Source organism: Parasteatoda tepidariorum, chromosome 2, assembly GCF_982258835.1.
Source record: "Parasteatoda tepidariorum strain Cologne lab strain chromosome 2, Ptep-v5.0, whole genome shotgun sequence".
Taxonomy (NCBI): Eukaryota; Metazoa; Arthropoda; class Arachnida; order Araneae; family Theridiidae; genus Parasteatoda; species Parasteatoda tepidariorum.
The window spans coordinates 48,136,584-48,164,134 of record NC_141756.1 but is presented as its reverse complement, the minus strand read 5'-3'; the positions used below and the strand labels follow the sequence as shown (position 1 = coordinate 48,164,134).

Sequence of the window (27,551 nt, the reverse complement as noted above, 5' to 3'; positions counted from 1 at the left end):
ATTACGAAAATAATTACACTAAAAGAGAACTTGGAACTTTTTGTTTTATATGTCTCATAAAATCTTTTGCTTAGAAAAATATACCCACTTAACCTATTAAAAAAAGCAGTTTGTAAGCCTCGAATACAATAGGTTTTTGAAAATAGAATGAAGTATCAAAATTATTTAATTTTCCGTAACATTTGAGTTTCTATAATTAATTAACAATTGTACCGAAAGCAAAAATAATGATATTAAACTACTCAGACAAGAACAAAATTTAAAGAATTACTGTATTAACGATGGATAATAACGAATAATTATATCATTAAAAAGTAAAAATGAAACTAATCTCAGGATTCACTCTCAAAACTTGTCAAATCCTCGTCGATGGAATTGATATTTATTACTAGAGAATTAACAGTGTTTTCGATAGCTTTGTCCAAATCCCACATCTCTTTTTCGATTTTCTGAGTGCTCAATGCAATTTTTCCACTTTTCAACTCCAATTTCATTTAAACTTCTTATGCACAATCCTACTACTTCCGATAACTTGAAAGTTTTGTTTTCTTCCCAGCAAAAAATAACTGCAATTTTTCTACAGAACTGAAGTAATTTCGTAGTTTTTCTAGAGTTAACTGCAGATTTTCTGTTGTGCAATCTTAACTGTAAAAACACTGCAGTTATTTTGCAGTTAATGTGAAGTAATTTCTCAGTAATTTATTTAGAAAAAACTTTTAGCTACTTTCTACAAAATTACTGCAGTTTAAGTAAGGTCACTATAAAATCATAAATTTAGAAAAAAACTGAAACTTTAATTCCGTGGTTATTCTGCACTAATATGATTAAATAGGTAGTAATATGATTAAATAGGGTTCTGAAAAATGAAAGAAAACCTTTACTGTTAAATAAAAAACGGTGAAGGAACAATAGAACTGCTTTTAAAAAAACAAATTGCAATAGTAAACATTTTTTTATTCAAGAAAATTAAGCTTAATATTTTTTTCTCTTAGAAAAGCTTTGATTATTCTGAATTTGGTAGTACTACGTCATTTTTATCATCCAAAGCATTTCAATTTTTAGTTAGCTTTGAAGCGTTCATTTTGCTGCTTGATTAAGAAGACATATAATCGAGATCCTACAGAACCAGAATAATAAAAAAAATTTATAAATTGAACAAGCTCGAATATTAAACAGTTACTGATCAAGCAAACCACGCTGGACACTTTCCTTCTTGTTGCATCTCTTCTTCTGAAATCACTGACTTCTCCGCTTTTGGAAGTACAACGGCATTTTTATTAACAGGAGGATCGCAATTTTCGTTTAACTCAGAAGCTTTTATTTTACTGGTTGATGAAGAAGATTGACTACTGTCTTTTTCCTTTAACACGCTTTCCCCTATAGATCCATTTTGTAAATTGCTATCTTCTAGATAACTTGTATCTTTTGACTTATAATTAATAATTTCTAGACACTTTCCTTCTTGTTGCATCTCTTCTTCTGAAATCACTGACTTCTCCGCTTTTGGTAGTACAACACCATTTTTATTATCAGGAGGATCGCAATTTTTGTTTAACTCTGAAGTTTTTATTTTACTGGTTGATAGAGAAGATTGACTACTGTTTTTTTCCATTATAACGCTTTCCCCTTTAGATCCATTTTGTAAATCGCTATCTTCTAGATAACTTGTATCTTTTGACTTATAATTAATAATTTCTGTTTCAGTAAAACATCCATTCAGTAGTTCTTTTTCAGCAACGGAAGTGACAGGCACCTCATTGGTTTCTTTCCATTCGAGAGACTTTCCATCGATTTCAATTTTATCAGATGGTATTAATCCTTCTTTTTGAAGTATTCTCAAAGCCATGTGTTCAAAAACCTAAAATAAACTAATATATAAGAAGTTGAAACTGCTAAAAAAGCTATTTTAAACAAAAGTTTTTAAATTGTTTGACGCTTTGTTCCCTTTGCAGTTAAATATTCAGTTCCCTTTGCAGTTACAATTAATGCATTAGATTTTCAATTAGGGGGCGTTTTTAAGAAACAATTTTAACATTAATTATAATCAAATAACTATACAGCATATAAACTGCACAACATATTGAATCAAATGAGAATTTTGGAAATATTAGGTAAGAAAACAAAGTATCGAACATAACTTAATCTTGAAAGATGGTTACAAAATAAAAATAAAAAACATTCGTAAAAGATCATACGGAAATGTTTTCCCCAATGCGCGTTTTTAAAAGTGTTCACATAAAATAAATATAACTTGCTAATATAAAAGGAATTAAAATTGCTAAAAAAGCTGTTTTAAAAAAAGCTTCTAAAATTGTTTGACCCCAAGTTCCCCTTCCAGTTAAACATTTAACAACAATTACAATTAATACATAGGATTTTCAATCAGGGTGGGTTTTTACGAAACAATTTTAATATTAATTATAACCATAACATGTAAACTTCACAACATATTGAATCGAATGAGATTTTTGGTAATATTAGGTAAGAAAACAAAGTATAGAATATAACTCAATCTCGAAGCAGGCCTCAGAATAAAATTCTTAAACATAGAGACCGATATTGCGGTTGCAAAATAAAAATAAAAACGTAAGTAAAAGATCATATAAAAAATTTTTCCCCTATGCGCGTTTTTAATGGTGTTTACATGAAATAAATGTAAAGTATTTTCAAATTATTTCCGTCGATTTTTTGTTGCCTACTCTTTTAGAAACATTAGAAACGATACTGATATGAATTATCTTAGAGTGGCGTAACATTACATATCCTACTATCATATAACCTTGTGAAGAGTAATGAAATTTTTCCATTTATCATAAAGGGCCGCAGTCATAAGGCAAAGATCATGTAAGAACCTCTTACTTCGTCTATATTTTCACCAGTTCTGATGTTGCATTCAAAAAACTCCAAGTTTTTACTTTGTGCAAATTTTTTACCAGTATCGCGTGATACTTCTTTTTGATCGAAGAGATCCCATTGAACTCCAACTGTCAACAATGAAGAAATGTTAAAACTCTATAAAAAAAAATGTGATAAATACATATGTTGTCCGAAGAATTGGGACATAATGTTATGTTCGTTACAAAAATTTGTTTAATTTTATAAAGGGAATACATATATATTATATTTATTGAACGCAAAAAAAAAAAAAATAGTGCGTTCCACATTTCAATCGACAAATTCAGATGGGTGATAAAAAGCATCGAGGAGAGAAAAATGCGAACGAAAGGAGAGAATACGAAAAATAAAGGGAGAAAAACGCGTTTTACCCTCAGACAAGTTATTTCAATTTCCTGGAATCAACTAAAAAAGATACTGTAAATCTGCCAACTACAAAAAAATTACGTGAATAATTATTATAAAAGTTAATTGAACCATTCTTAAAAACAATTCTTGAACGTGGCTCCACCTTTCGTTCCGTCCAGATTAAAAACCTATGCGTTTTTATCTGCAATTTTCAACCTCCCAATCGGGCTTGCGATTGCAAATTTTCGAGTGATTTCGTACGAATAATTTTATCACCCTTCTGTATACATAGGTCGAATATTTGAACATCGTGTAATAATTTAATGAGAAACATGCTACTATTTCTCTACATAAGATATATCTGAACATTGCTCTGCCAAGGGTTGCGTTGATGCACTGTTTGAAAGAATCATAATTCGGTGATAAGTACCCCCTCATTATACTTCATAAGACGTAGAGTGCGCAAATTTAAATGCAGCTCACCCTGAATAACTTCTGATCAAATGATTGGAATTATAAGTTTACTGTCTAAATCTTAATGGTTCGAGAGGGTAACCTCAAATATGCTAATTGATTTTTTATTTTAGTTCATAACCGTCGTTGAACAGCAGACCGAATTTTCAGTCTACGACTATCAATGTTCAACTCCGTATCCTTGTAATTTTGAACACATAAAAGAAGACCAAGGAACTCTTGGATCATGTATTGGGAGAAATTTGACTTCGTGGTCTTAACCCATGGTCCGTCTGCTACTGAGGATATTTCATGTCAGAATTGTGGTCGGTGCAACCCGGGTTTGGGAATCTAACCCGCCATTGCAGAGAATCGCACCCGGTTCACCACATTAATTGGGAGGTGAGCCTTATATCCCATGAGTCGCCACGGCTTCATGCTAATTAATTTTATTTTTATTTTATAACAGTCGATGAACAGCCGACCCAATTTCATGGGTTTACGATTACTAGTTGTTTATTTGTATCTCGTCCCGCTCTATTTAAGGGCATACGAGAGTAGATACATAAAACTTACACAAAACATCAGAAATTATAATTTACGATTACTAATGTCCAACATCGCATACTTGTAACTTTGACCCCAATCCAGAAGACAAGGGAACTCCTGGATTGAGTATTGGGAGAAACTTGCTTTCGCGGTGGACGGTTTTGATGGAGCTAACCAGCATTTGCTTTACATGGAGAGGAAGACCACAAGAAACTCCCACGGTTAGCCTAACGGCAAGGGGACTCTAACCCATGATCCGTCTACCACTGAGGATATTTCACGTCAGCACTGTGGTCAGTGCAAGCAGGATTCGGATTTCGTATCGACTGGGATTCGAACTCGGTTCGCCTCATTGGAAAGAGAACGCTCTATCCCCTGAATAGTCGTGGCTCTTGCTAATTAATTAGTGCATACGATATTTTAAGTTGGGAAATCGGACAAAAAAACGTATTTTCTCAGAACAAATATTAATGGGTTCAAACTTTGAAGCGCTCTCCTGATTAAACTATGGAAAATATATTTCTCTGATTGCTGCTCCCCCCTATATTTTGACGGTCTATAATCAATTCCATCGACAAATGTGTTTATTACGAAATAGTAAGTTTTTTATGATTAATTTCGTAACTTAAAAAATTGTCTGCACTAATTAAATAGCATATTTGAGGTCATCAAGATTAAGTTCTAAAACGTGATCATTAGATCAAAATTTATTCAGGATGATCCTTTTTTTATCTTGCGCAAGAAATTTTTTAGCAAGTTTGCACGTTTGCGATTCTAGGTACTGGTTTTAAGATTCAACATTTTATCAATTTTCTTGAGAGTTTAAATACTTGGGCAAGTGAAAGTACGCCTTCTTGAGAAGTTCTGCTTAGCTTTAATGTTTTTAAATTATTTGGTATTTAATGCCCATCCTAGTATTTTTCTGTTTTTGAAAAAATATAGTCACTAAGACGGTCTTATAAATTGCAGTGAATCAATATTTAATGTGAAAAGAGTTTCATGAAAGTATGAAAAATGTTATCAAAGTCAGCATTTCTATCTGTGAGATTTGAATCATCACAAAAAAAGTCCATTTGCATAGAATTTGAAATACGACATAGGGCAAATGGCATTTAACTCATATAGAAGAGGGAAAATATCTATTGCAGATTAGTGTGCTATTAGAAAAAAATTAATTTTGAAAATTTCCAGATGATAAAATTAATTTAAATGTATCATAAGGAAGCAATTTCTTGAAACGTTTGTTGCTTTAGAGTGCTTAGATCAATTTCAAAAACTAAAGTAGAAAATTAAAACTTACTTATAAATATAATGATTTGTGGATTCCATTCTCTCACATTTTCAATCAATTTGGAGAGTTCTAGAAACGTAGACACTCTTGTAACATCATACAGCAAAAGAACACCGTTTGACCTTTCAATCTGCCTTAATAAAGTGAAAATATTGTATTTGTGTGTGTTTATGTATATATATATATATATATATATATATATATATATATATATATATATATATATATATATATATATATATATATATATATATATATATATATATATACGTATATGTTACCGGCAAAGTATAAAATACATCTCCGATTCGTCAAAATGTCATTCAAAAATGACAAATTCAAAACGTCATCCGATTTGACTTTAATTTATTCATAGATATAATTACATTTATTCGATATTTTAATACTTACTGACGATAGATTAGAAGAAACATCAGTGTTTGGAGTATCGGGCAAATATATACCGGGCAATGGCACTTGACCTTAAAAAAATATCAGTGCAGGGTATACCGGGCAAATGTATAACGGGCAGTGGCACTGAACCTTCAAAAAACATCATTGTAGTGTATACCGGGCAGTGACACTTGGCCTTAAAAAAACATCAGTACAGGGTATACCAGGCAAATGTATAACGAGCAGTGGCACTGAACCTTCAAAAAACATCATTGTAGTGTATACCGGGCAAATGTATGCCGGGCAATGGCACTTAACCTTAAAAAAAAACATCAGTGTAGGATATACCGAGCAAATGTAAACCGGGCAGTGGCACTAGACCTAGTATATATTTCGGACATTTACCAAAGGTCTAGTCATTCTAGGTCAAGTTAAGTGCCACTGCCCGGTATACACTACTCTGATGTTTTTTAAGGTCAAGTGCCATTGCCGGTATATATTTCCCCGATACTCCAAGCACTGATGTTTCTTCTAATCTATCGTCAGTAAGTATTAAAATATCGAATAAATGTAATTATATCCACGAATAAATCGGATGTAATAAATATTTTGGATATTCACCAAAGCGACTATGTGATAGTCAACATTCACCGGTGAAAATCAACAACCAGAGATTTCGGTGATTAACAGTAACATGCACTAACAATTCAGACAAAAATGTATATTGATCATTGATAAAATAATTATTTAATTTTACATTTTTTTTTTAATTAGTATTCAATATGACAAAAAAAAATTAAATTGCTTAATTTAATTTGTCGAATTTCAGTTGCATATGTTTTTATTATATAATTTGCTTTTTGTCTGATTGAAACTAAAATATTTTGTCAGTTGACGGTATTGAAGTTAATTGGGCAATTACTTGCAATGGTTTTTGCTTTTGAAATATTACTCAGCTTCAACTTATTAATATTACATGCTTTAATTTGTTTGCCATCTTTTAAAGTTTTTTTTCATTAGGTTTTAATTGTTTTCAGTTTAAAATTCAAATTACTGGGGGGGGGGAGATGAAGCACCATATAGGGAGCATACGGCATCCTATAAGATCAACAATAATTTGATTTAGGGGTAAAAATATACTTGAGGGTGCCCCTTGGCGAAATTGGCGACTTATGTTTGCGCGGAACACCATGGTAACAGGAGTGGCTGACAAAATATAATGATATTTCAATAAAACATTGGAAAATTTCAACAAAACTTTATAAAATTGCAATGAACCCGATATGAGCAAAATTAATAAACCCAATAAAATGTATTTTGAATCGAAACAAAATTTAATGGAGTAAGCACAGAAAAAAAGGAAAAAAAACAACTCACTTCTTCGTTAAGCTTTAATATCCTTACATATTTTTCTATTGGCTATTTTTTTGAAGAGTTAACAATTAATAATTAGTGGTGTCAACAGCCAGTTGTGATTTTTATCTTTTGTAAAAATTTTTGATAGAAAAAAATACATTCATTTTTTTATTAGTGGTACACAGCGTTACGAAAAATTTAGAAAGGGTACACAAAAGTCACAAGTTTGGGAAACACTGCTATAGGGCATTATCCGGAGATTAATCTCCATATCCGAAGCACGCGTGACAGAGCCTAACTCAAATCATTGATGATCTTATAGGATGCCGGAAGCTCCCTATATGGTGCTTCCTCCCCACCCCCCAGTAATTTAAGTTTTAAACTGAAAAAAATTAAAACCTTATGAAAAAGAACTTTAAATTATGGCAAACAAATTAAAACATGTAATATTAATAAGTTGATGCTGAGTGATATTTCAAAAGCAAATAACATTGCAAGTAATTGCCCAATTAACTTCAATACTGTCAACTGACTAAATATTTTAGTTTCAATCAGACAAAAAGCAAGTTATATAATAAAAACATAAGTAACTGAAATTCGACAAATTAAATTAAGCAATTTAATTTTTATGTCATACTGAATACTAATAAAAAAACAAATATGAAATGAAATAATTATGTCATCAATGATCAATAAACATTTAAATCAGTAAACAATAAAACCCGATTTATCAGAGCTATTAAAATATATTGGAATTCTAAAATAAATAACTGCTTTCGATCAAAACAAACATTTTATTATAAAACTTTAGAACAACTATCTTTTTACATTGCCACTCAAAATTATTAATAAACACTGGATGATATTGCGTTAATGACACTTTTATCTAATGACATCATAAACAATCGTTTGCATAAAGTTTAGTTCATAATAATCATATATAATCGTCTGCATAAATAATCGTTCGGTCTTTTTATAGCTTTACGTAGGGCGCTTTTTCATTACACGACACGATAACGACAAAACGGATCCGATTGTCGGCGAACGACATAGAGTCAAGTAAAATACATGGTCAGCAGCGGAGTGCTTTTTCAATCACCGATACGATAACGATTATGTCGTATCCGACAAGTCGACATCGTTTGTCGGAATCAAATGTTGGTTAGACAAGCAAGTTTCTCCTCAAATCGTGGCGAGTTTATTTGTTATTGTCTATCTTTTCTGTTTTATCTCCTGTTTTGATATCATTATTTTATTATTTTAATCATTTTTAAAATAAAAGTTTTATATACTGTATTCTCATGTCTGGTTATAAATTTTTAATTTTATGATGTAGCATTTTTTACATTATAATGAGGTTGAAAGACTTAAACAATCATAAAAGTTTTATTGAAAATTTTTATAAATTCATTATATGCTTTAATGAAGAGATAATATTTTTTATAATAGTAATGGTTTGATAAGAAGGCAAATAAAGACTCTTATGTATTTCAGACAGAACTCGATCTAACTACTGGTTTCTGCTTGATTGAATAATAAAAAATATGTTCCCTGATTTAACTGAAATTTTTTTTTTGAAACATGATAGAGCGACTTCATAAGATAAATTTGGTAAAACTCATTTAAAAAATCATCTAAAAAGGTTATTCTAAGTTAAACTAATATTTTAATTCGATTAAAAAAGACGTTAGTACTTTAAAACATTTAAAGAATTTAAGTAATGTTAAGTGATTGCAGACATAAATTAGCGAGCAGACGCCAATTCAAAAGTCATATAAAAATTATTCCTCATTGACATCACTCTTGTTCTTGGTTTCTCTCATTCAGACGTAATTAAAAACTTTATTTGGGACTTTTTGTAGTTTATGGAAAAGCAATTAAAAATCTTCTTCAACATATCTTGCCTCATTTATTTCGTGGGTACTTCCGTCGTTGCAGAAGTTGTGCTAATGCGCCAATAAAGAGCAATCCTGTTGTTCTCACACAGCGTTTTCGCATGCAGTTATCTTTTAGATTCCTTGTTGCCTTGTTTGCTGATTTCTGACGTCATTTTTAGTGCTACGAAAATGCATCTTTGGGATTTGCCAAAAACAGAACAAGATTCAATTTTATTTTTTCAGTAGCGAAATATTTTACCCCCTAAAGGAAAACGAAAATGTACCAATTCCCATGACAGGAAACTTTATTTTGGTAAACGTACGCTTTGGAAATGTAATTTAAGACAGTGTGATCAGCAAGTGGGACTTAGATGATAGCACAATTTATTCTGACAGTTGGAAAGGTTATCAAACAAAGAAAATAGAAGGATTCCTACTGGCTAAGGTTTATCATAAATACAAATACCTTAGCAAGTAGGTATTTGCATACATTTTATTAATGCTGATACAGGAGTTCATAATACACAAACAGTTGAGAGAATAAGGGGCAGTGCAAAATGGAGGAACAAAAGACATAGGGGAACAGCGAGACATCATTTGGAATCATCATTTTATCAGAGTTCAGATGGCGACAACATCTGGTGAAGGAAAAGAGACTGTTTTGAATATATGTAAAACTCTATATCGGCCCACTTTCCCCCGAAATCCGATTGACTACTTTGATTTTAAATAAAGTGTTTCGAATTTTTAGATTTTAAATAGAGTGTTTTATTTCATGATTTGTCGCAAAAATTTTAGGTGTAGATTGGCGGCACTTAAAAACCGCCAAATCTGTAGCTGCGGTGGAGTTAATACGTAAGTACCATTTCGTGCACCCAAAAACGTTTCTGCACTTCTAGCTTTTTTCTTCTAAAATAAAGTAAGAAGTTTGAGACGACGATTATTATCCGGCATATTTAAAGTTTGCAGAAAAAAATCACAACAGAACACAAGCAACTGCTCATTCAAGCTCAAAACATTGAATGAACAAGAATTTCTACTTCTCGGACGAACGATATCGGACAAGTGAGAAAACAATTGCTTGAACGATCCGGCAATGACATTGTCGTTCACACATTTGTCGTCCGATTTTGTCGGTATCGTGTCGTGTAATGAAAAAGCGCCCTAACAAGTGTGAGATTTTTTTTTTTTTTTTTTTGAAATGGCGATGTTATAATTTTGTTGTTGAGTTAATAAATCTTCCTTTTTATAAACGTAATAGTAGAGTTTTCTTAATTATTTGTTTCGAAGTCCTCTGAGTTTTATTTGAGGTCAGTTTGTATTTTGTATATTTTGACAGCATTATTATAAAATTATTACCTTTTCACACACATGCGTTCTTAATTTTGATTGGCTGTTCTCTGCGTTACTAACCAGAAGTCTTCTGTGATTGGGTATGCGTTATCATTCCATTCTCTTCTTATATATAAAGATATATATAATAACAGAGCTACATCCCTGTTATCATTGTTGTATTCAACTTTAATAATGCGGTCAAAAGCCATAATACGTTATAAAAAGGTTCATTTAAAGTTATGCTGGTAGTTATAACAGTTCACATCCCCACTCTACAAGGGACGGGGTGTGGACAAGGCTTCGGATGGTTCCGGTAGATGTTTTATGGAACACGTTATTCAGCAAGAGAAATGCGAAAACCGTCGATCCCGCATTAAATACTAGGTTCCAGTCGTACATACCTTTGTAACTCTACGCATTATGGAAAATCATTTAATGCTTCCTAATATGGAAGTGAAAAAGGGACAAGATTCTAAAAATAACTCCTCCTTTGAAATATAAATCTAATTATAATTTAATGGTAAGTTTTCAGCCTTGAATTCCCAAAATAGAATTTCTACATCTATTCTTTACCAAAGACATTTTATGAAAACGAAAGAGTTTTAATTCTTTTATTAACACAAATAATAAACTAAACACAAATAATTAACTAAAAATTAATATCAAGAGAAACTAAAAATGGGGAACCCAATAGTCGTTATCAAGACACATCTATTGGTATAAATGCGATATTTCTGAATAACGAATAATTATCCTATGATAAAAATTATTATTTTATATATATATATATATATATATATATATTGGGGCGTTTTCCTTTTTCAATTTAATGAGTCTGAGTCGATAGAATAACTAATGTAGAAGGTTATCGAGATTTTCTTCAAACTAAGTATAAATAAAAATTAATACTTTTTTATACAGAAAACTCATTGCAATGTTTGAAATGTTCATCTTATCGCCACAGGGACTTCTGCTTAGTCTTAAAAGCGTAAAAAATATACATCAGAGATAATGCCTTTCATGTACACACAAACAGTTACAAAATCGTACTTTTCGTAAGTAAAGTCCCCTCAACTTCGGATATATTAATCAGATATACCACGAAATCAATTTCATTCGATTCAGCGTTAATGAAAACCGAACCTCAAGTGTGTAAATGACAATATTTAAATTTCTCCTCATTTCCCTCTTCAACCAAAGACCGACTCACGAGATCATCAGTTCTGAATCACTTACTGTGTGTTTATTTATTTTAAATATACAACTCCTTTAAAACTTGATTTCTCAGGAACTATTCAACCAATTTCGCGCAAATTTCGTATTTTACTATGCCAAATTAGAAACTTTAAAATAATGTAAAACATTTTATAATTGTGGGTAAAGATTTTTCAATTCACTTAAAAATGTCTCGAGACATTGTGAAATACACAAAAAATAAAATTAACATTAGGGGTTCAAACTTTGGATCGCTCTCCTGACCATATTTAGCAGATTGCGGCTACATCCTATATTTTGAGGGTCGAAATCTAAATCCAGTATGTTTGTTCAGAGAAAGTACGTTTGGTGTCTGATTTCGGCAACTCGAATTATAAAGATTGAGCCTAGAACGTGAAGATCCGATTATTAGATCAAAAGTTATTCAGGGTGATCCGTTTTTTTTCTTTGCGTGCTGTATTATATTTAAATATACTGTGCATTTTCTTCTCGCTGAAATTTTTTATCACGTTCATTTTTAGCATAAAGTGCTATGAATAGCTGTTACGAATTTACAACAGTTAGAAAAGTTTTTTTTTTCTTCTTTTTTTTGCATTTTTATAAGTTCTTAAATTTAATGCAGCGTTTCTCCTAACCTTAGAGTGAGCAAAAGCTCCAAAATTAAGTTCAATTAATAAGAATAAAATAATAAAACTTAGGGCAACATTTATGAGTATTAATTTAACTCAACGTTTGTTTTCTCAACGTCGAATACAGCGATATTTACATTTGATTTAAATGACAAGTAGCTCAAAACGTTTTGATGGTGAAATAAATGAATTTTCAGATAAATTGAAAAACAATTTAACAACAAAGAAGAAATAGGCACAAAATATCATCTATAAAAATAATTTTCTTAAACGTACCTGGGCACAAGACTTCGAAACATGTAATGACCAGGAACATCAAAAATAACAAATGTTTCGTTCCAGTTCTGTACTTTAATTCTACATTCTGCGACATCGATCAAGATACTCTCACTGTGTGCTATAAATTAAAAGTTAGTGTTTAAGGAGTGAGAAATAATACCCAATATGATTAAATAATTGATAATAATATAATTAAATAATTAGATTTTGTAACAAAAGTTAGTTCAAATAACTTAATAACCGCAAATCATAACAACATGGAGAAGTTATGAGAAATGGCCTTCTGCTGAAATTTCACATCATTTGACGGCAACAATACACGAACACAGGATTTAATTATTAGTAGTGTCAACAGTGTGGTTTCATGCAAACTATTTTTTTTATTTATAATAGCGCGAAATTAATGATGTGATTAAAGAAAATGATGTATGATTAAAGAAAATAATGTATACAGATGCGTTATGGAAAGCAATCTTTTTGTTATTCTTACAAATAGAAAGTTTAATCCTGTCACTTGCTTGACTTTTTTATGCATAATGTCTTCATTAAAAAATCTTTTGGGACACTTTTATGAGTCAGACAACAAATAATTATGATCAACTATCACTATGAAAAGCATTTTTAGTTAAAAAATTGAAACAATACTGGTAAACTTTAGCGATTATATAGCAACACATTTCCTTTTTTTCTTTTGTATCTTTTATTTTTTATCTTTTTTACTTTTAACTGCAACAAAAAAAGCGAGCTTTGGAATAAAAGTTATGAGAGATGAGTACATTTTCCTTTTTTTCTTTAAAAAAAAACATACATGGTCACTGTTTAAAGCAAAAATTAAAGAAAACACTTATAATTGCAAATTTTTTGAATAAATTGATTTTTTTTTAAAAAAATACGTTTATTTTAGTAAAAGAATTTTGGAGAAAATTTCAATTTTCACTCCCGATTTTTAATCTACATTTATAAAAACTAGACATCCAAAACAACTAATATTAAAGAAAATTATTTATACCACAACAAAAGCTTCAAAAGATTTGAAGTGGAAATTTATACCAAAGGAAAGGGAGGAAATTACCTCTTAACTCTCCAGTTCGATATATTTGCAGCATAGATGTTTTTCCTACCACTGAAATATAAAAATAATTAGATGAAAATTAGAACCTAAAAGAGAAAAATAAATGATACTAACTATAAAACTGAAATTAAAAATAGCTTATTTTTAATAAGAGAACATATAAAAACAAAAAAAGTGACTATAAACTAAAAATATGAACACCTTAAATAACTTTTTCTCTAATAATCGGATTTTCACATTATGGGACTCGATCTTAGTGATTCAGAAGCCTAACCTTAAAATTGCTAATTAATTATTGTCGATGATATGCTACAAAATCTGACCCAAAAATGTACAGTGTGCCAAAAAAAAAAAAAAAAAACGGATCACCTTGAATAATTTTTTATCAAATGATCGGATCTTCTTCTAGAACTCAAACTTAATGGTTCGAGGGGGTGACCTAAAATATGTTAATTATTGCAGACGATATTTTAAGTTACGAAATCAGACACAAAAACGTACTTCTTCTGGATGAACATGTCTTTCTTTTTCGACGAATTTAGATTTCTGGCACTCAAAATATAGGAAATAGCGCAATCTGGGAAATGTGGTTCGAATAGTATGGTTAGAAGAACTGACCAAAATTTTGATTTCTTAAATTTAATTTTACTTTTTGGTGCATTTCACCATTTCTTGAAAACTTTATAAGAGAATTGAAACATTTTTACACAAAAATATTAAAATATTCAATAAAAATTCTATGCAAAAAATGAATTTTAGTAAATGTTTATTATTTTTTATTAATTTATTTAATAATAGTCGAAAAAACTCCAATGTATACAATTTTTTACATTATTTTAAAGTATATAATTGCACTATTCTAAATACAAAATTTGATTGAAATCAGTTGGATAGCTTCTAAGAAATCGAATTTTAAAAATGTTATTTAAAATTTGATTTCTCAGAATTTTTTCGACCGAATTAAAGGTGAACACCTAGAATTACATTTTCTTTAATGATAGGACTCGATTTAAATTGTTCAAAGGTCTAAGCTTACCTTGAAAATACTAATTAATTAATGCAGAATATATTTGATGCTACGAAGCAGATCCAAAAACGGACTTTCTCCGAATAAATGTACTTTTTTTGTTAGATTAGAATTCTTGACCTTCAAAATATAGAAGGTAGCACATCTGAAAAATATGGCCAGAAGAGCGGTCGAAAATTTGGATTCGTCGATATTAATTTTACTTTTTCTGTAGATCGCCATATCTTCAGACTTATTTAAATGAATCGTAAAAGTTTTACACACATCTGAAAATTTCGTTTATAATTCATTCGTTTCGTCCCACGATAATTCGGTGCAAAAAGTATTTTAAGTAACATTAGTTATTTTTTACTGCCTCATTTAATTGTAGTCGAAAATATTTTGAATTGTAGAGAATACAAATTTAAAATGGCGAATTTTTCCTCACTACTTTTTATTCGAATAAATATTAGCAACATTTTTTTTTTACATTTAATGCTTTGTTGGAAAAATTACAGTACTGTATGGTAATGGCATAACTGATAAAAATAAAGAACCATTGTTTTGAAATAAAATTCAAAATGAACAAACCATTTGGTAATTTTTCAGGTGACGGTTTACATGAAATTCTGGTTTTCAAAATAATTGCTACAATTCAAAATTGTAATTCACGATAAGTAAACAATACATAAATGAAAAGTAAATTTAAACGAACAAATGATTTTAATGTTTAATGCCATGTTCTAAGATATGATATAAATACCAAATTTTATTATATAATATAAAACCTTGTTAATTTTACCAAAAAATAACCTAGCCGTTAGGTTTTCTCGTAAAGCCAAAAACCCGCATAAGTTGCAGGTATATAGAACCTATAAAAAAACGGAAAAAATACAACGAAAATAAGGAGAGAAATAAAAAAAACGATTCAAAAGAAAAGCAGAATAGCTATAAAAATTATTGCAAAATTGAAAAAACACACACAAAAAAGGTAATTAAAACTATAAAAAAACGAAAAGATATAATATTGTCTCATAAGTATGTCCGCAAAAATATTACTTTCAAATATTGTATTGATATAGCAAAAGCAAAATATATCAATACAATAATGCAGGGAAAATATTCGAGAAAAATACAAAATAATACAGAAATAGGAACATGTAATGCGAGAAAAGATACCAACTGTCATGTATTTATGAGATAATTATTTATATTCTGACTAAGTTCCCAAATTACGAAATATAAAATTAAAGCAAAAATAGAAGGGTAGTGGGATATATTTTTCCAATACGCGTTCATACTACTTAAGTACAGCATTTGTATGTCGCCTTGAAAAAAACCCGAGAACTGGATTAGCGTATGATAAAAATATATTATACTGGATGATTCGAAGTTTAAAATATATGATAGGTTAAAATTTAAACACAACATTTTAGTTTGATGATTTTTATAGGAATTATTAAAATGTAATGAAAATCTATATTATATAAAACGCTAATACGTACGTATGTATGTATGTATCAATAAAACCGATGATATTTCTTTTCTCGCGCTGGCAACAGTTTTCATTTCTAATTGATTGGATTCGGCGCGCAAGAGCACGTAGTGAGCAACCAGATAACAATAACCAGAGTGAGCATTATCAGGTTGTTCAATTCAGATTCATGCACTAAAAACATGACAATATTTAATTTAAACTCAATTAGGAATACAAGCGACTAGGGGAAGGATGATTCCATAATGTTAAATACTTAGAGTTTCGTCGGAAGAGTGAAAATAGGGAAAGAGGGAAATTACACTGAGAATATTGGGGATTTTTTTGTTCGCTTCCTTGGCGTATTGGTTAAATTTCAAAGGTTTACCGTCACCGTTCGCATTTGTTTTTATGTTTATTTTTTGCGACATTTGCTGTCATTTTCGAACACGTATAAAATATGTTATTTGTTGAATTTTTTCGTTATGTCTTTGCTTTTATTATTGTTAGATGTTTTGCTTTTGTTTTTAATTTTTTTTTACTTTAAAGTTAGTTAGATCTTTATATATGTATGTTGCCGGCATTGTATAGAATACTGGATGTTTTCAGGCAAAGTATGAAAGGTGAGAATTGTACCGGGCAATGGTACTTGACCTTAAAAAGCATCAGTGTAGGGTATACCGGCAAATACATACCGGTAAATGGCACTGAACCTTAAAAAAACATCAGTGTAGCGTATACCGGGCAAATGTATACCGGGCAATGGCACATGACCTTAAAATAACATCAGTGTAGGGTATGCCGGGCAGTGGCACATATACTAGGTCTAGTTGACTAGACTTTTGATAAATGTCTGAAATATATACAAGGTCTAGTTAAGTGCCACTGTCCGGTATACATTTGCCCGGTATACCCTACACTGATGTTTTTTTAAGGTCAAGTGCCATTGCCCGGTATATACCCATACAGCACATTGACTTCGTTATGACATCCTAAAGTTGTCATCTTTAGGATTCTGTGACTTCCAGAGGAAGTCCTATATTTACCGCTAAATGTCCTACGGATGTCATCTGCGTGTTAGAATGTCCCACCTGCAGATATCTTAATGATGTCATAACTAGGACAGTTTCAGGATACCTTTAGAACGCTTTAGGATGGCATTAGGACATAATAAGACCTGTTTAGTAAGGATTTAGGTAACTTGTGGGATGCGTGTTGGAAATGGTATGATAGTAATAGGAGGGTGTCTTATTTTGGAAATAAATTTCATCTTTGAAATTTTTATTAATTTTAGCAACTTAAATAAGGTTTTTCTTTTAAATTTACTGAATTAGAGGTCAGAAAAATGTTTTCTAAATGAAAAAAAAGGTGACAGTTTTTAATTTGTATACCACTCTATTTTTCCAGAAAAATGGGCTATTCCTCTACTTTTTAGGAAAATTAGTAAAGGAAAAGGGAGTAAAACAGTTAATAAACAAACGTATCTAAAGAAAAAAATAATGTATCATTTTAATACAAAAATATGCAAGATAATTGGATTTCACATTTCTATTGCTTGGAATAAAAACTTGGCCATTATTAAAAAGTCTAATTGAATGTACCCTTTGAACACCAAGGAAGGTTACAAGTCTCCTAATTAGCGTTAGTTTTCTGTAAAGAATATTTCTTATTAAATTAAATTATGAGACTTATTGAATCTTTTATGTACATTGTAATTTATGATTGCTTCATTATTGCTCATATTGTTTAATGTAGTAGATATATTAAATATCTTATAATAAAATAATGAATAATTTTCATTTTAATGTTGCTCTAATACTGAGAACTTCGCATTAATATTTAAATTTCTCGTATGATCAATTGAAACTAGTTAATTGGCAAAATAATTCTCATTACATTCTTGTGCAAAATTTACTAAAAAACATTTTATATTATAAATAGTGTAAATGAAGTTGTGACTATTTTATCAAAAACTCAAAATAGATGTTTATGGATCACATACTTTATTGTTTAGTTATTGTGTCAATGATGCAATTTAAAAAAACAAATAAAATTAGAAAATTATCTGTTTTTATATACAAACTAAAACAGCTGTTGCCATGTTTTGCTGAAGAATTGTTAGCTGAAGGCATACTTAAATCAGTATCTTGAAAATATTAAAAATAACTTGTTTTAAGGATTTATCTATTTTTTGCAGCATAAATTTAGTGTAAGCAAATAAATATGAGAATAGAAAAAAATAAGCAATATTAGAATCACATAAGTGAAACTTTTATTTACACTATTATTTCCTTAATTTTTTTACAGAATAAACTCTTCTTTCTTTAGCATGGCGCTACCAGCCTTTAATAATACTTCCAACTTCATTTACTTTAGTGTATGTGAAAACACTGCAAACAGCTTCTAGAACATAACAAAAAGAAAATATAAACAAACCAGTAGGTATTTTCATGAATAAACATAAAATTATTTCAGAACCTATTTAAAAGGTATCTCAAACTAAATTAGTAGAAGCCCAGATTTCTGTTACTCTCAGGGAAAATATTATGGGGTAACCTTGTTAAGCTGGTTTTTCAATTGCCCATCATACGTAACTTAATACTAGTTCACAAAAAATAAAATGATTTGATACATGTTTGATTCATTGTTATAAGAATAATCTAGTAACAACAACTGTAATAATGATAAAGCTATTAGTACACACAAGTGCAAGTCAAAAAAAGTGTTGGATAACTGAAGTATCGTATGATTGCCATTCTACTATGACTGGAAAAGAAGATGGTGATACTAATAACAATATTATTTCAAACAACACACTCATAAATTATTCCAATGTTTGAAATTTATAAACTCATTGAAAATTCATGGAATACTAAATTTATAGTATATTAAAAAGTTTGGCAACACAAATTTTAACTATATACTGTCAAACTACAAATGGAATAATATATATATAAACAGAGATTAAATATTACCAATAATTGCACCTGACACTCTGTAACCAAAAAATCTTTTTTTTCATTATTGCCCATCCAGCTTTAGAGTTCAACAACATCATCAGGCATGATGTGACGAATAGCTCGTCTTGTACGTTCTTTAAAATCAGTTCCATCAAGACTTTGCAATCTAGCAGACTATGAGAAAGAAAAAAAATTATACAAATAACAATATTTTAAAAAAAGCAAATTGACATGTAATAAAAATTTATTTTAAAGAAAACAAAATTTCATTCTGAAAAAAGTTTATCGTAAATCTGTCCTTGTAAAAGAACGAGCTCTTGGAGAATCAAGAAAAAGACAATACTAAAATTTAGCATACAATTTTTTTTGTAAAAATACAAATATGTAAATACTAATTAAATGTTTCAACCACAATTATCAGTTAAAAATGTTAACAAAAATGTAATAATTGTGAAAATATGCAGATCAACTACAAGTAAGTTTTATATGCCTTTTAAAGCACTAAATATTTTATCTTAAGAGATCATTGAATATTTTTTAACCCCGTCAAAAAATACATATTATGAAACACAAGATACCTACCTAAAATATATCTATAAAAGTAAACTAAGAATTAAAATGTAAACACATATATTTAAACCAGCTTCACAATGCAAGAGGTGAATAATGACAAATATATTTACAAGAACTTTTTAAAAGAAAATAAACTCCTTACAGATTCAATAACTTTTTTCAATACTTTATTAATTTTTCAATATTTTTTAAAAAAAAAAGTATTTCTTGAAATACTAAGTAGTGAGCATGAAACTAAGCATTAAGCAGGAGAAATTCTAATAACTGCTTTTGAAAGAATGACATTAAATTGAGAAAATGTAGACACTATTCTGTATGAAATTAGTTACACATATAGACATTTTGATCGCGTCCATATGATTCTTTTTTAAATAATAAACCTAACTAATATTAATATAAATATAATTTAAGAACTATTTTTAAAAAGATATGAATTACTGAGATAGTGAAAATAATGTAATTATCTCCAGCAGTTAAAATTGATAGCCTGATTAAATTTAATATAATAGTTAGATAACTTTGCAACTTTTTATTAATTTTAAGACAGATAGATTATGAACAATCATATAAGGAGAAAAATTGAATTCATTGCAGCAAATGCTGCAATTTACTCAGACTAGGACGGAAAAAAAAAAACCTGCAGCCCTTTTGCCTGGTTATTTACTTGGCTAAGTATCTCTAATTTTAAAAATCCCTATGGACCGCATTTTTTACACAAGGGAACGCTGCAAGCTCTATACGCCTATACTTCCAGGCAGGGTTGGGGTTTTGGATGTCCTAAACTGGTTTTGGACAGGACACATGGGTTTTACTGTCTTAAACTGGGTAAAACTGTCCAAAACCTTGAACTTTGGTAAAAGGTAAAAATTCTATAGGTGTAACCATTGTACACATAATAATTACATGTATCAATAAATATTTGATATTTTTTACACAATTTAATATAACTTATTAAAGGAAAATAATATAATAGAAAAAGGTTTATAATTTTTGAAGCTCCACAATTCATTGAACATCAAAAGTGAATACCTAATCCTTTAAATATAAATATGCTTTTAATACTGATAAATAATATTTTTGCATAAGGATAAATATGGCAATATTAAAAAATAAGAATTTTTCTTAAAAAAAAATACTAAAATTGTTCAAAAATTATCCTTTTATTTTTCACAATTTTTTTTATTTTTAAATTTTATAATTTCTGCATTACAGGATGATAAAAAAGACATCTTTTTTTAAAAAAATTGTTTTTGAATATAAATATATTAGTTTAAATTGAAAATACAAAATAACTGAAAAATGTATTCACAGTTTTGAAGGGCATAACATCAGTTTCTGTTACTGACACTGGTGATGTATCACCACTATGCTAAAAGAATTGAACATGAATTAAATAAAAGTATTCTTGAATAGTACAATCAGGGTGGCCACTCAAATCAGATTTCAAATTTCCCTGATTTTTCCAGGTTTTCCAGATAAAAATCTTAAAACTTCCAGGTTTTTGTTTCTTTTTTCTTATTAATTGTAGGATATGTACAAGAAAAGTGTCTATATTATAAAATATTTTATTCAAAATGTTATTTTGACAATTTGGCAAGATTTTTTATTTATTTTTCAAATGTTTTGGTACAAAATTTTGAATCAAAAATCATATCTTGACCAACGAAAGAGTAAAATTAAATATTAATATATAGTTGGTTCTTAAAAAAACCATTTTTCAAAAATGTGTTATATAAAAATTAGCATTAATGCAACAATTGTAACGATTTATCGACAAACATTGCTGTCAGCGATGGTAAAAAAATGTGTGATTGGTTGGCTTGATGAGAAAAGATAATTCACAGATTTCCTTGAATGGGAGTAGAAAAAATTTTAGAACAAGAGTGCAATACAAAATCTATTATAAAATTATAACCAACTAATTTTTGAAGAATTTTATAAAGTTAAAAATACAAAAACATTTCTCCAAAATAGAAAAAAAAATTACCACCAAAGCATCGGAACAAACTTGAGCCATAAATGGATTCAGCCCAAAGACAGTATTTAAAAATAGAAGCTAATATCCTAAATCTTTTTCCACCTACACCAGAATCTTTCTTAAATTGCACAGTCCCATAGTGGTCAAAGGTTTCTGCATTCGTTTAGCAACAGTGGGAGAATTTTATGTGGCATTCTAGTTTAACAGCTGTAATGGAGCAAATTTTGATGCAAGCAAAGTATAGCTAAATTGATGATATTTCAACTGTTTGGCGATACATTTCCGTTAAAAAAGTGGATATAATGGATGAAATAATTTAAATTAAAAAAATTAGTAAATAATTTAAATTAGTGAAATTAAAAAAATTATCAAAGAAAAAATTTCCATCTTTTCTTTAAAATTCCCTGATTTTTCCAGGTTTTTATCCAAATTTCCCTGATATTTCCAGGTTTTTTCCAGTATAAAAAAATTCCCTGATAATTCCAGGTTTTCAAGGTTTTCCAGGTGGGTGGCCACCCTGACAATAGATAAATAAACCTGTTTATGACAAACCAAGCACTTAGTCCCTAATATTTTAAATTGTATGGCAAGGCCAAACTTCAGTTATGTACTATTGAATGAGAGGACCAATTGAACTTGATTACTGATTAATCTTCCTTCGTTTAAATTGAAGAGTCAAACAATATTAATAAAACATTATTCTTTTAAAAACAAATATTCTCTAGTATATTTAATTATCAATATGTTATTAGTTCTATGTTTATTTTACCTCTTAAATATTGTTCAGATAAAATTGTGGCATAATTCGAGTGAAAGGGTTTTGGACAGTTTAAGATAGTTTTGGACAGGACGGTTTAAACCGTGGATTAATCCCTTCTGTCCTAAACTTTGCCAACCCTGCTTACAGGTTACTGTTTCGGGTGTATTTTAAAGTCATTTGGCTCACAACGCGACTATTGTGTCTTGAGAACTTGCAAGAGAACATTGTGATTGTGCAAACGTGGCATTTGATTACTTATTACTTGTGTTTACAATGCTAAAGGTGCTAACACTAACGTAAGATGATGCACAGCTTGCAACAAGAACAACAATAATAAACAAATTGAAAGAGGCCAAATCAGGATTGCCAAAAAAGGGAGTTACTCAAAATCTAGCAACCATGTCACCTTTTTCGCAATACATCTCTAAAGAAATAAAACAAATTTTCACTTCTTACTCACCAGAATTACTTATCGTTATTATCTTATGAAATACAACAGATTTGAGCTTAAAAATTATATAATTTATTTCTTTTGTTAAAAACAAAATTATCAGTTTGAAAATATAGCCTAGTGGAATAAGCAGTAGCAAGTATTGAGTTGGAGATTGTTATTGTTTACATTTATATTGAAAACACCATTCATAGACAATTTATAGACAAAACTTTGTAAAAAATGGTAAAATAACAATATACTAAATAATGAAGATGAATAGCAACATTGAAATAATTTAAATGTCATTTCATTTGTAGTTATAAGAAATGATTAATTTAGGGTTACCAAAAAAACATGCCAAATAACAAGTTGAACTTAAAGGAAGAAAACAAAAATAATAGAAAGAATGAGTTATCAGAACAGATAAAAATTTGCCTCACGAAATAATAAAAGTAAAACTTCCTCAATAATTATGAAAAAATTAAATAAACCACGCATTTAAACATTTAGTAATGTATGTAAACATTGCAAACATGCATGTAAACATTGCAATTGAGATATTAAATATAATGACGGGGTTTAAGTACATTTATAAATCAAATATATAAATAGATAATAAAAAAAAGTAAGATAAACAAAAAAGAAACTAATAAGATATTTGAGCTTATAAATACCTTATTGTTTAGATTTCACTAGCAGAATTGCTCTTGTCCTTGTCACTGGATAAAAGAAATAACATTAACGGCAAAGTTGAAGTTAACACGCATGCGCTGAACGATGATCCTACAAGACTCCTAAAACACTCCTTTGAAAGGCCTGTCATATTGCTGTCTATTTGTGACATCCTACGAAATTCTTTCTTCTGACACTTTACGGATATGACTGTTCCAGGAGTGTTCGAAATGTTTTGGGATGTCTTTAGGACGAAATTTGCTGTATGGGTATTTGCCCGGCATACCCTACACTGATGTTTTTTTAAGGTCAAGTGCCACTGCCCGGTTTATACACGGAACTCTTTTCATGATCCCCCCCTCCACGCTCCTCCAACATGTACAGAATTGCTGGAACAGCGACCGATAATTGTCAACAGTACTGAGGTACGTACCTCTCAGCATAAAAAAACGTTCTTTGAAGATAAAAAAAAATCACATCTGACTGTCTTCTCTGTAAAGCCTAATAATCAATTCCTTCTTTTTTGATGACCCTATAGGGTCATCATAATTATAATTAACTATAACTATAGTTAAGTTTTTTTTGTTTTTGTTTCAGAAAATCCGGCCAAAACTTGACTTCCAATGTTGGCGCTAAAATAAGGCGATATTTTGCTAAGCTAAAGCTCTCACCACCAACGTTTTCCCGATATCGAGCTCATTTTCCCCTTTCTAAATTTTCTAAGTCCGTTTGTATTATGGAATCGTCCTGTCCCTAGTCGCTTGTATTAGGAATTAATTAATTAATTGAAGTGAGAATGCTTTAAAAGGCCGCTGTTGAATTGATATTTTTCTACTGGGAGCTACCTAAACGTCTAAAAAACATTTAAGTGTTTGTATTGAATGCATTGAATTTTTTTATATTTCGCGTTTATTTATGCATTGAATTTTCACGCTTTAAAATGCAGAATATTAGTGAAGCAATATTTGATAATTTATTTTGCTAATATGTTTCTTATTTAGTTAATGTTTTGATTTTTTCACCATGTACAATCTAAATAGCTAATATACTTTTTTAAAAGCCATTAAGAACATTGGTAGAATTCTTCTACATAAGTACAATACTATGTCTTTGATGATAAAATACTATGTCTTTGATGATAATAGATTATGTCTTTGAGCTAGAACATTATGTTCATTGGCGAGCGAGCGCAGTGAGCCATGGTTCACGGCGTGAACCACATAGGATTGCGTAGCAATCCTCGGGGGTTGGCGAGCGTTAGCAAACAGGGGGCGGAGCCTCCTAGTATTTATTTAATTGGATATTGGAGGAGATTTGCACATGACATAAATATTAATTTGGATGAGTAAAAGATTTTTTAATAAGTTTATTATATTATTATTTTATTACACAACTAACTCAATGATTTTGTTAAAAATTTGTTTAATATACGTTGTTTTTTTTTCAAATTTTGGAAAATATTGTCAACCGTTTTTTTTTTTTTTTAATAAATAAATATTACTACATATGTTTTTAGAAATATTAGAATTTCATGCAATTAGCTTATTTATATTAAACTTAAAAATATTCCTTTAATCGTATATGTCAATAATTCAAGTGTTTTCGTCTTTTTTAATACTTATATCCAAAAATTAGAAATTAATATTATCGTCAGCAATATTATTTCAACGGGTTAAATATTAATTAATGAAATTATAAAATTTCGAAAATTAAATACAAATAAATCATCGATAAATCTAAAAACATATTTGATATTTAAAGTAAAATGTTTTTCATAATCGTGTAAAAATAAGCTAAAAATAAGGGAAAATTACATCCTTGCGATATTCCGCTATTTGAATTTTAAAAAATTTCATTATAAGGATTATTATTAAAAAAGAAGCATATTTTAATTAGAGTTTCCCTGTAATCGAATTCGGAATTAATAATATTTCTTATAATCGCAATAAAAACTCAAAAGAACACCTTTTCGTTAAGAAAATGGAATGCTGTTAAACAGATCTTAGACATCAAATGTTTTTTTTTAAATTTGACATGCATAGTTTTATCATCCAAGAGACGAGTTAGTTTCAATCAAATTGGTATTTCAAAGTAACGAATAACTTTAATTAGGAAAATTTTTTTTACTCAATAGTATACGTATTTTAAAAAAGATTAAAGAATCGGAATAAGTTTTCGGATAACCCCTTCTGCAATGCGTCCTGGTAGTGTAAAATGCGACAATTTTTATTACCAAGATTAATAAAACAATGCAAAATAAACCAAAAATATTTTCTTGTCTTTTTAAAAATGTATTTTATCTAGAGCAATAACTGCTAAATTTGAAGTAAGTTATTATTCAAATTGTAAGATTAAATAAAGAAACAGCATTAAAAATATGTTAACTTACACGGTACTCCTATCAAAGAAATTGTGAGCTTTTTTTCTTCCGAAATATTGAAATTTTTTTCCTCTTTTTCTTTATTGCTGAGTGCATTTTTATTTCCCATTTTAATTTTTTAAATATTTTTATGATTCCTATATAGTGCAAGGAACTGGCGCCATGAACTGTGGCAAATGATTTCTGTTGTTTTTATCTATAACTCGTTTCCTAATTTTGATATCATATCATGTTCCTAAAATGACGTCATCATTTTTTTCTCATTATCGGCAGGCAGTCAAGTTGAGCTCGGTGATAACGTTATTTATCACAAAGTATATATTCTCCTTACTTTTGTTGTCTGTTACTTTTGTTTGTCTTTTTAATTGGTTTTACTTTTGCCTTTTAACTCTTAATTTCTTATATATGGGCTTCTTTCTAACTTCATTAAAGTTCATTTTTTTTTTCAGACTTCAACTTGTTAAGCTGTGTTATTTACTATGTATATGTTCAACGATTGCACTTTTTTTATTAATTATTTATAACACTTGCAGATTATTATTATGTTTTATTTACAAGCTCCTGCTGTAATTTTTTCATCTTATTTTTCAATTTATAAAGATGTATTATTAAACTATAGGAACATGTTGATACTCTTAATTTTTTAACTGTGCAATATGAATTTATTTTATAACATTATTGCTTATCATCCACATTTTATTTTACCCTTCCTTTAAGTCATGCAAAGCCTTAATTTCATTCAATTTTGCTTTTTGTAAATCGAAACCATCTTTTGGACCCATCTCAATCATGAATTATCCTGCTCTGCTTCTCCAGCTGTAATTTTTTGACCTGCGTTGACCACCCCCAGTAGCCACCCGCACCCGGTCAGTTTGCTGGTGTAAGAGTTAGTGTTTGATATGTTTTTCCTTATTTTTCTCCACTATATTTTACCAGCTTTCTGTAGCTGCATGAGCTCTTATTACTTAAAAATATTTTTTTATTTCTTAGTTCCCTTAACCTATGTGACATTTTTTCAATTTCCGACAATGTATTTTTTTACTACCACTATTCGGTCAATTAAGATCCACTATTCGGTCAATTAGATGGATTAATATGTTTTTTGTTAAGGTGAATTAATTATTAATTAGTTTTTTTTATCTCCTATACATTCTTGTAAATTCATCGTGCCACATACTCAAATTGCCTTTTTTATTTTCCTCAAATCTCACATGTTTAATAAATTCAATTGTTTCACCAAATTATTGAGGATTAATTAATTAATTTGTCTAAATCATGATAAATTTAACCTTCCTTTTTATAATTCCCAGTATATATATTAATATTTAAAACTTTCAGAAGCTCTCTAGAACAGGTAACTTCGGCAGAAATTTGCAAGCTCTATCGAACGTTTCAAACAGAACAATGTAATAAATTGTTATCAAGCAAATTAAGAGCAAGTAAAATAAGACACCCCGGCAAGCCACTCAGAATATGAGAAGAATTCACGAGAATCAGTTCGATTTTAATTCATTTTATTTTATAACAAAAGTTGAACAGCCGACTCAATTCTGAAATTACAACTATCGAAGTTTAACTCCGTAGCCTTTTAATTTTGAATTCTACCCAAAAGATTTTTGATAA

The 27,551-nt window shown here is 29.4% G+C and overlaps 1 protein-coding gene and 1 long non-coding RNA gene across 3 annotated transcripts; both read right to left on the bottom strand.

Annotated features, from left to right (window-relative positions):
* Positions 1-39: 39 nt before the first annotated feature.
* LOC110283044 (uncharacterized) lies at positions 40-26,143 on the bottom strand. 2 transcript variants are annotated; one of them, XM_087157284.1, is made up of 7 exons: positions 25,938-26,070; positions 15,501-15,570; positions 13,693-13,743; positions 12,618-12,738; positions 5,546-5,670; positions 2,860-2,984; positions 40-1,858 (listed from the first exon to the last, which is right to left on the bottom strand). In XM_087157284.1, the coding sequence occupies exons 3-7, from the start codon at positions 13,724-13,726 to the stop codon at positions 1,184-1,186; spliced, it is 1,080 nt and encodes a 359-aa protein (XP_087013410.1). In that variant the 5' UTR covers positions 13,727-13,743; positions 15,501-15,570; positions 25,938-26,070; the 3' UTR covers positions 40-1,183. The 2 variants fall into 2 exon arrangements, with proteins under 2 accessions (XP_087013410.1, XP_042910573.3); XM_043054639.3 differs by lacking the exon at positions 15,501-15,570 and having other exon boundaries at positions 46-1,858; positions 25,938-26,143.
* Positions 18,422-23,789, bottom strand: LOC147815738 (uncharacterized). Its single transcript, XR_015431368.1, has 3 exons — positions 23,551-23,789; positions 19,148-19,306; positions 18,422-18,575 (listed from the first exon to the last, which is right to left on the bottom strand). It is a non-coding gene; the product is annotated as an uncharacterized LOC147815738 (long non-coding RNA).
* Positions 26,144-27,551: the final 1,408 nt, after the last annotated feature.

Excerpts from the sequence above, each read along its gene's own strand:
- LOC110283044 (XM_043054639.3), bottom strand. The coding sequence starts at position 26,037 with ATGGGAAATAAAAATGCACTCAGCAATAAAGAAAAAGAGGAAAAAAAT. Across the intron at positions 13,744-25,937 it reads TTCTTTGATAGGAGTACCGT|TGGTAGGAAAAACATCTATG; the intron begins GTAAGTTAACAT and ends TTTATATTTCAG. Across the intron at positions 12,739-13,692 it reads TCGAACTGGAGAGTTAAGAG|CACACAGTGAGAGTATCTTG; the intron begins GTAATTTCCTCC and ends TTTAATTTATAG.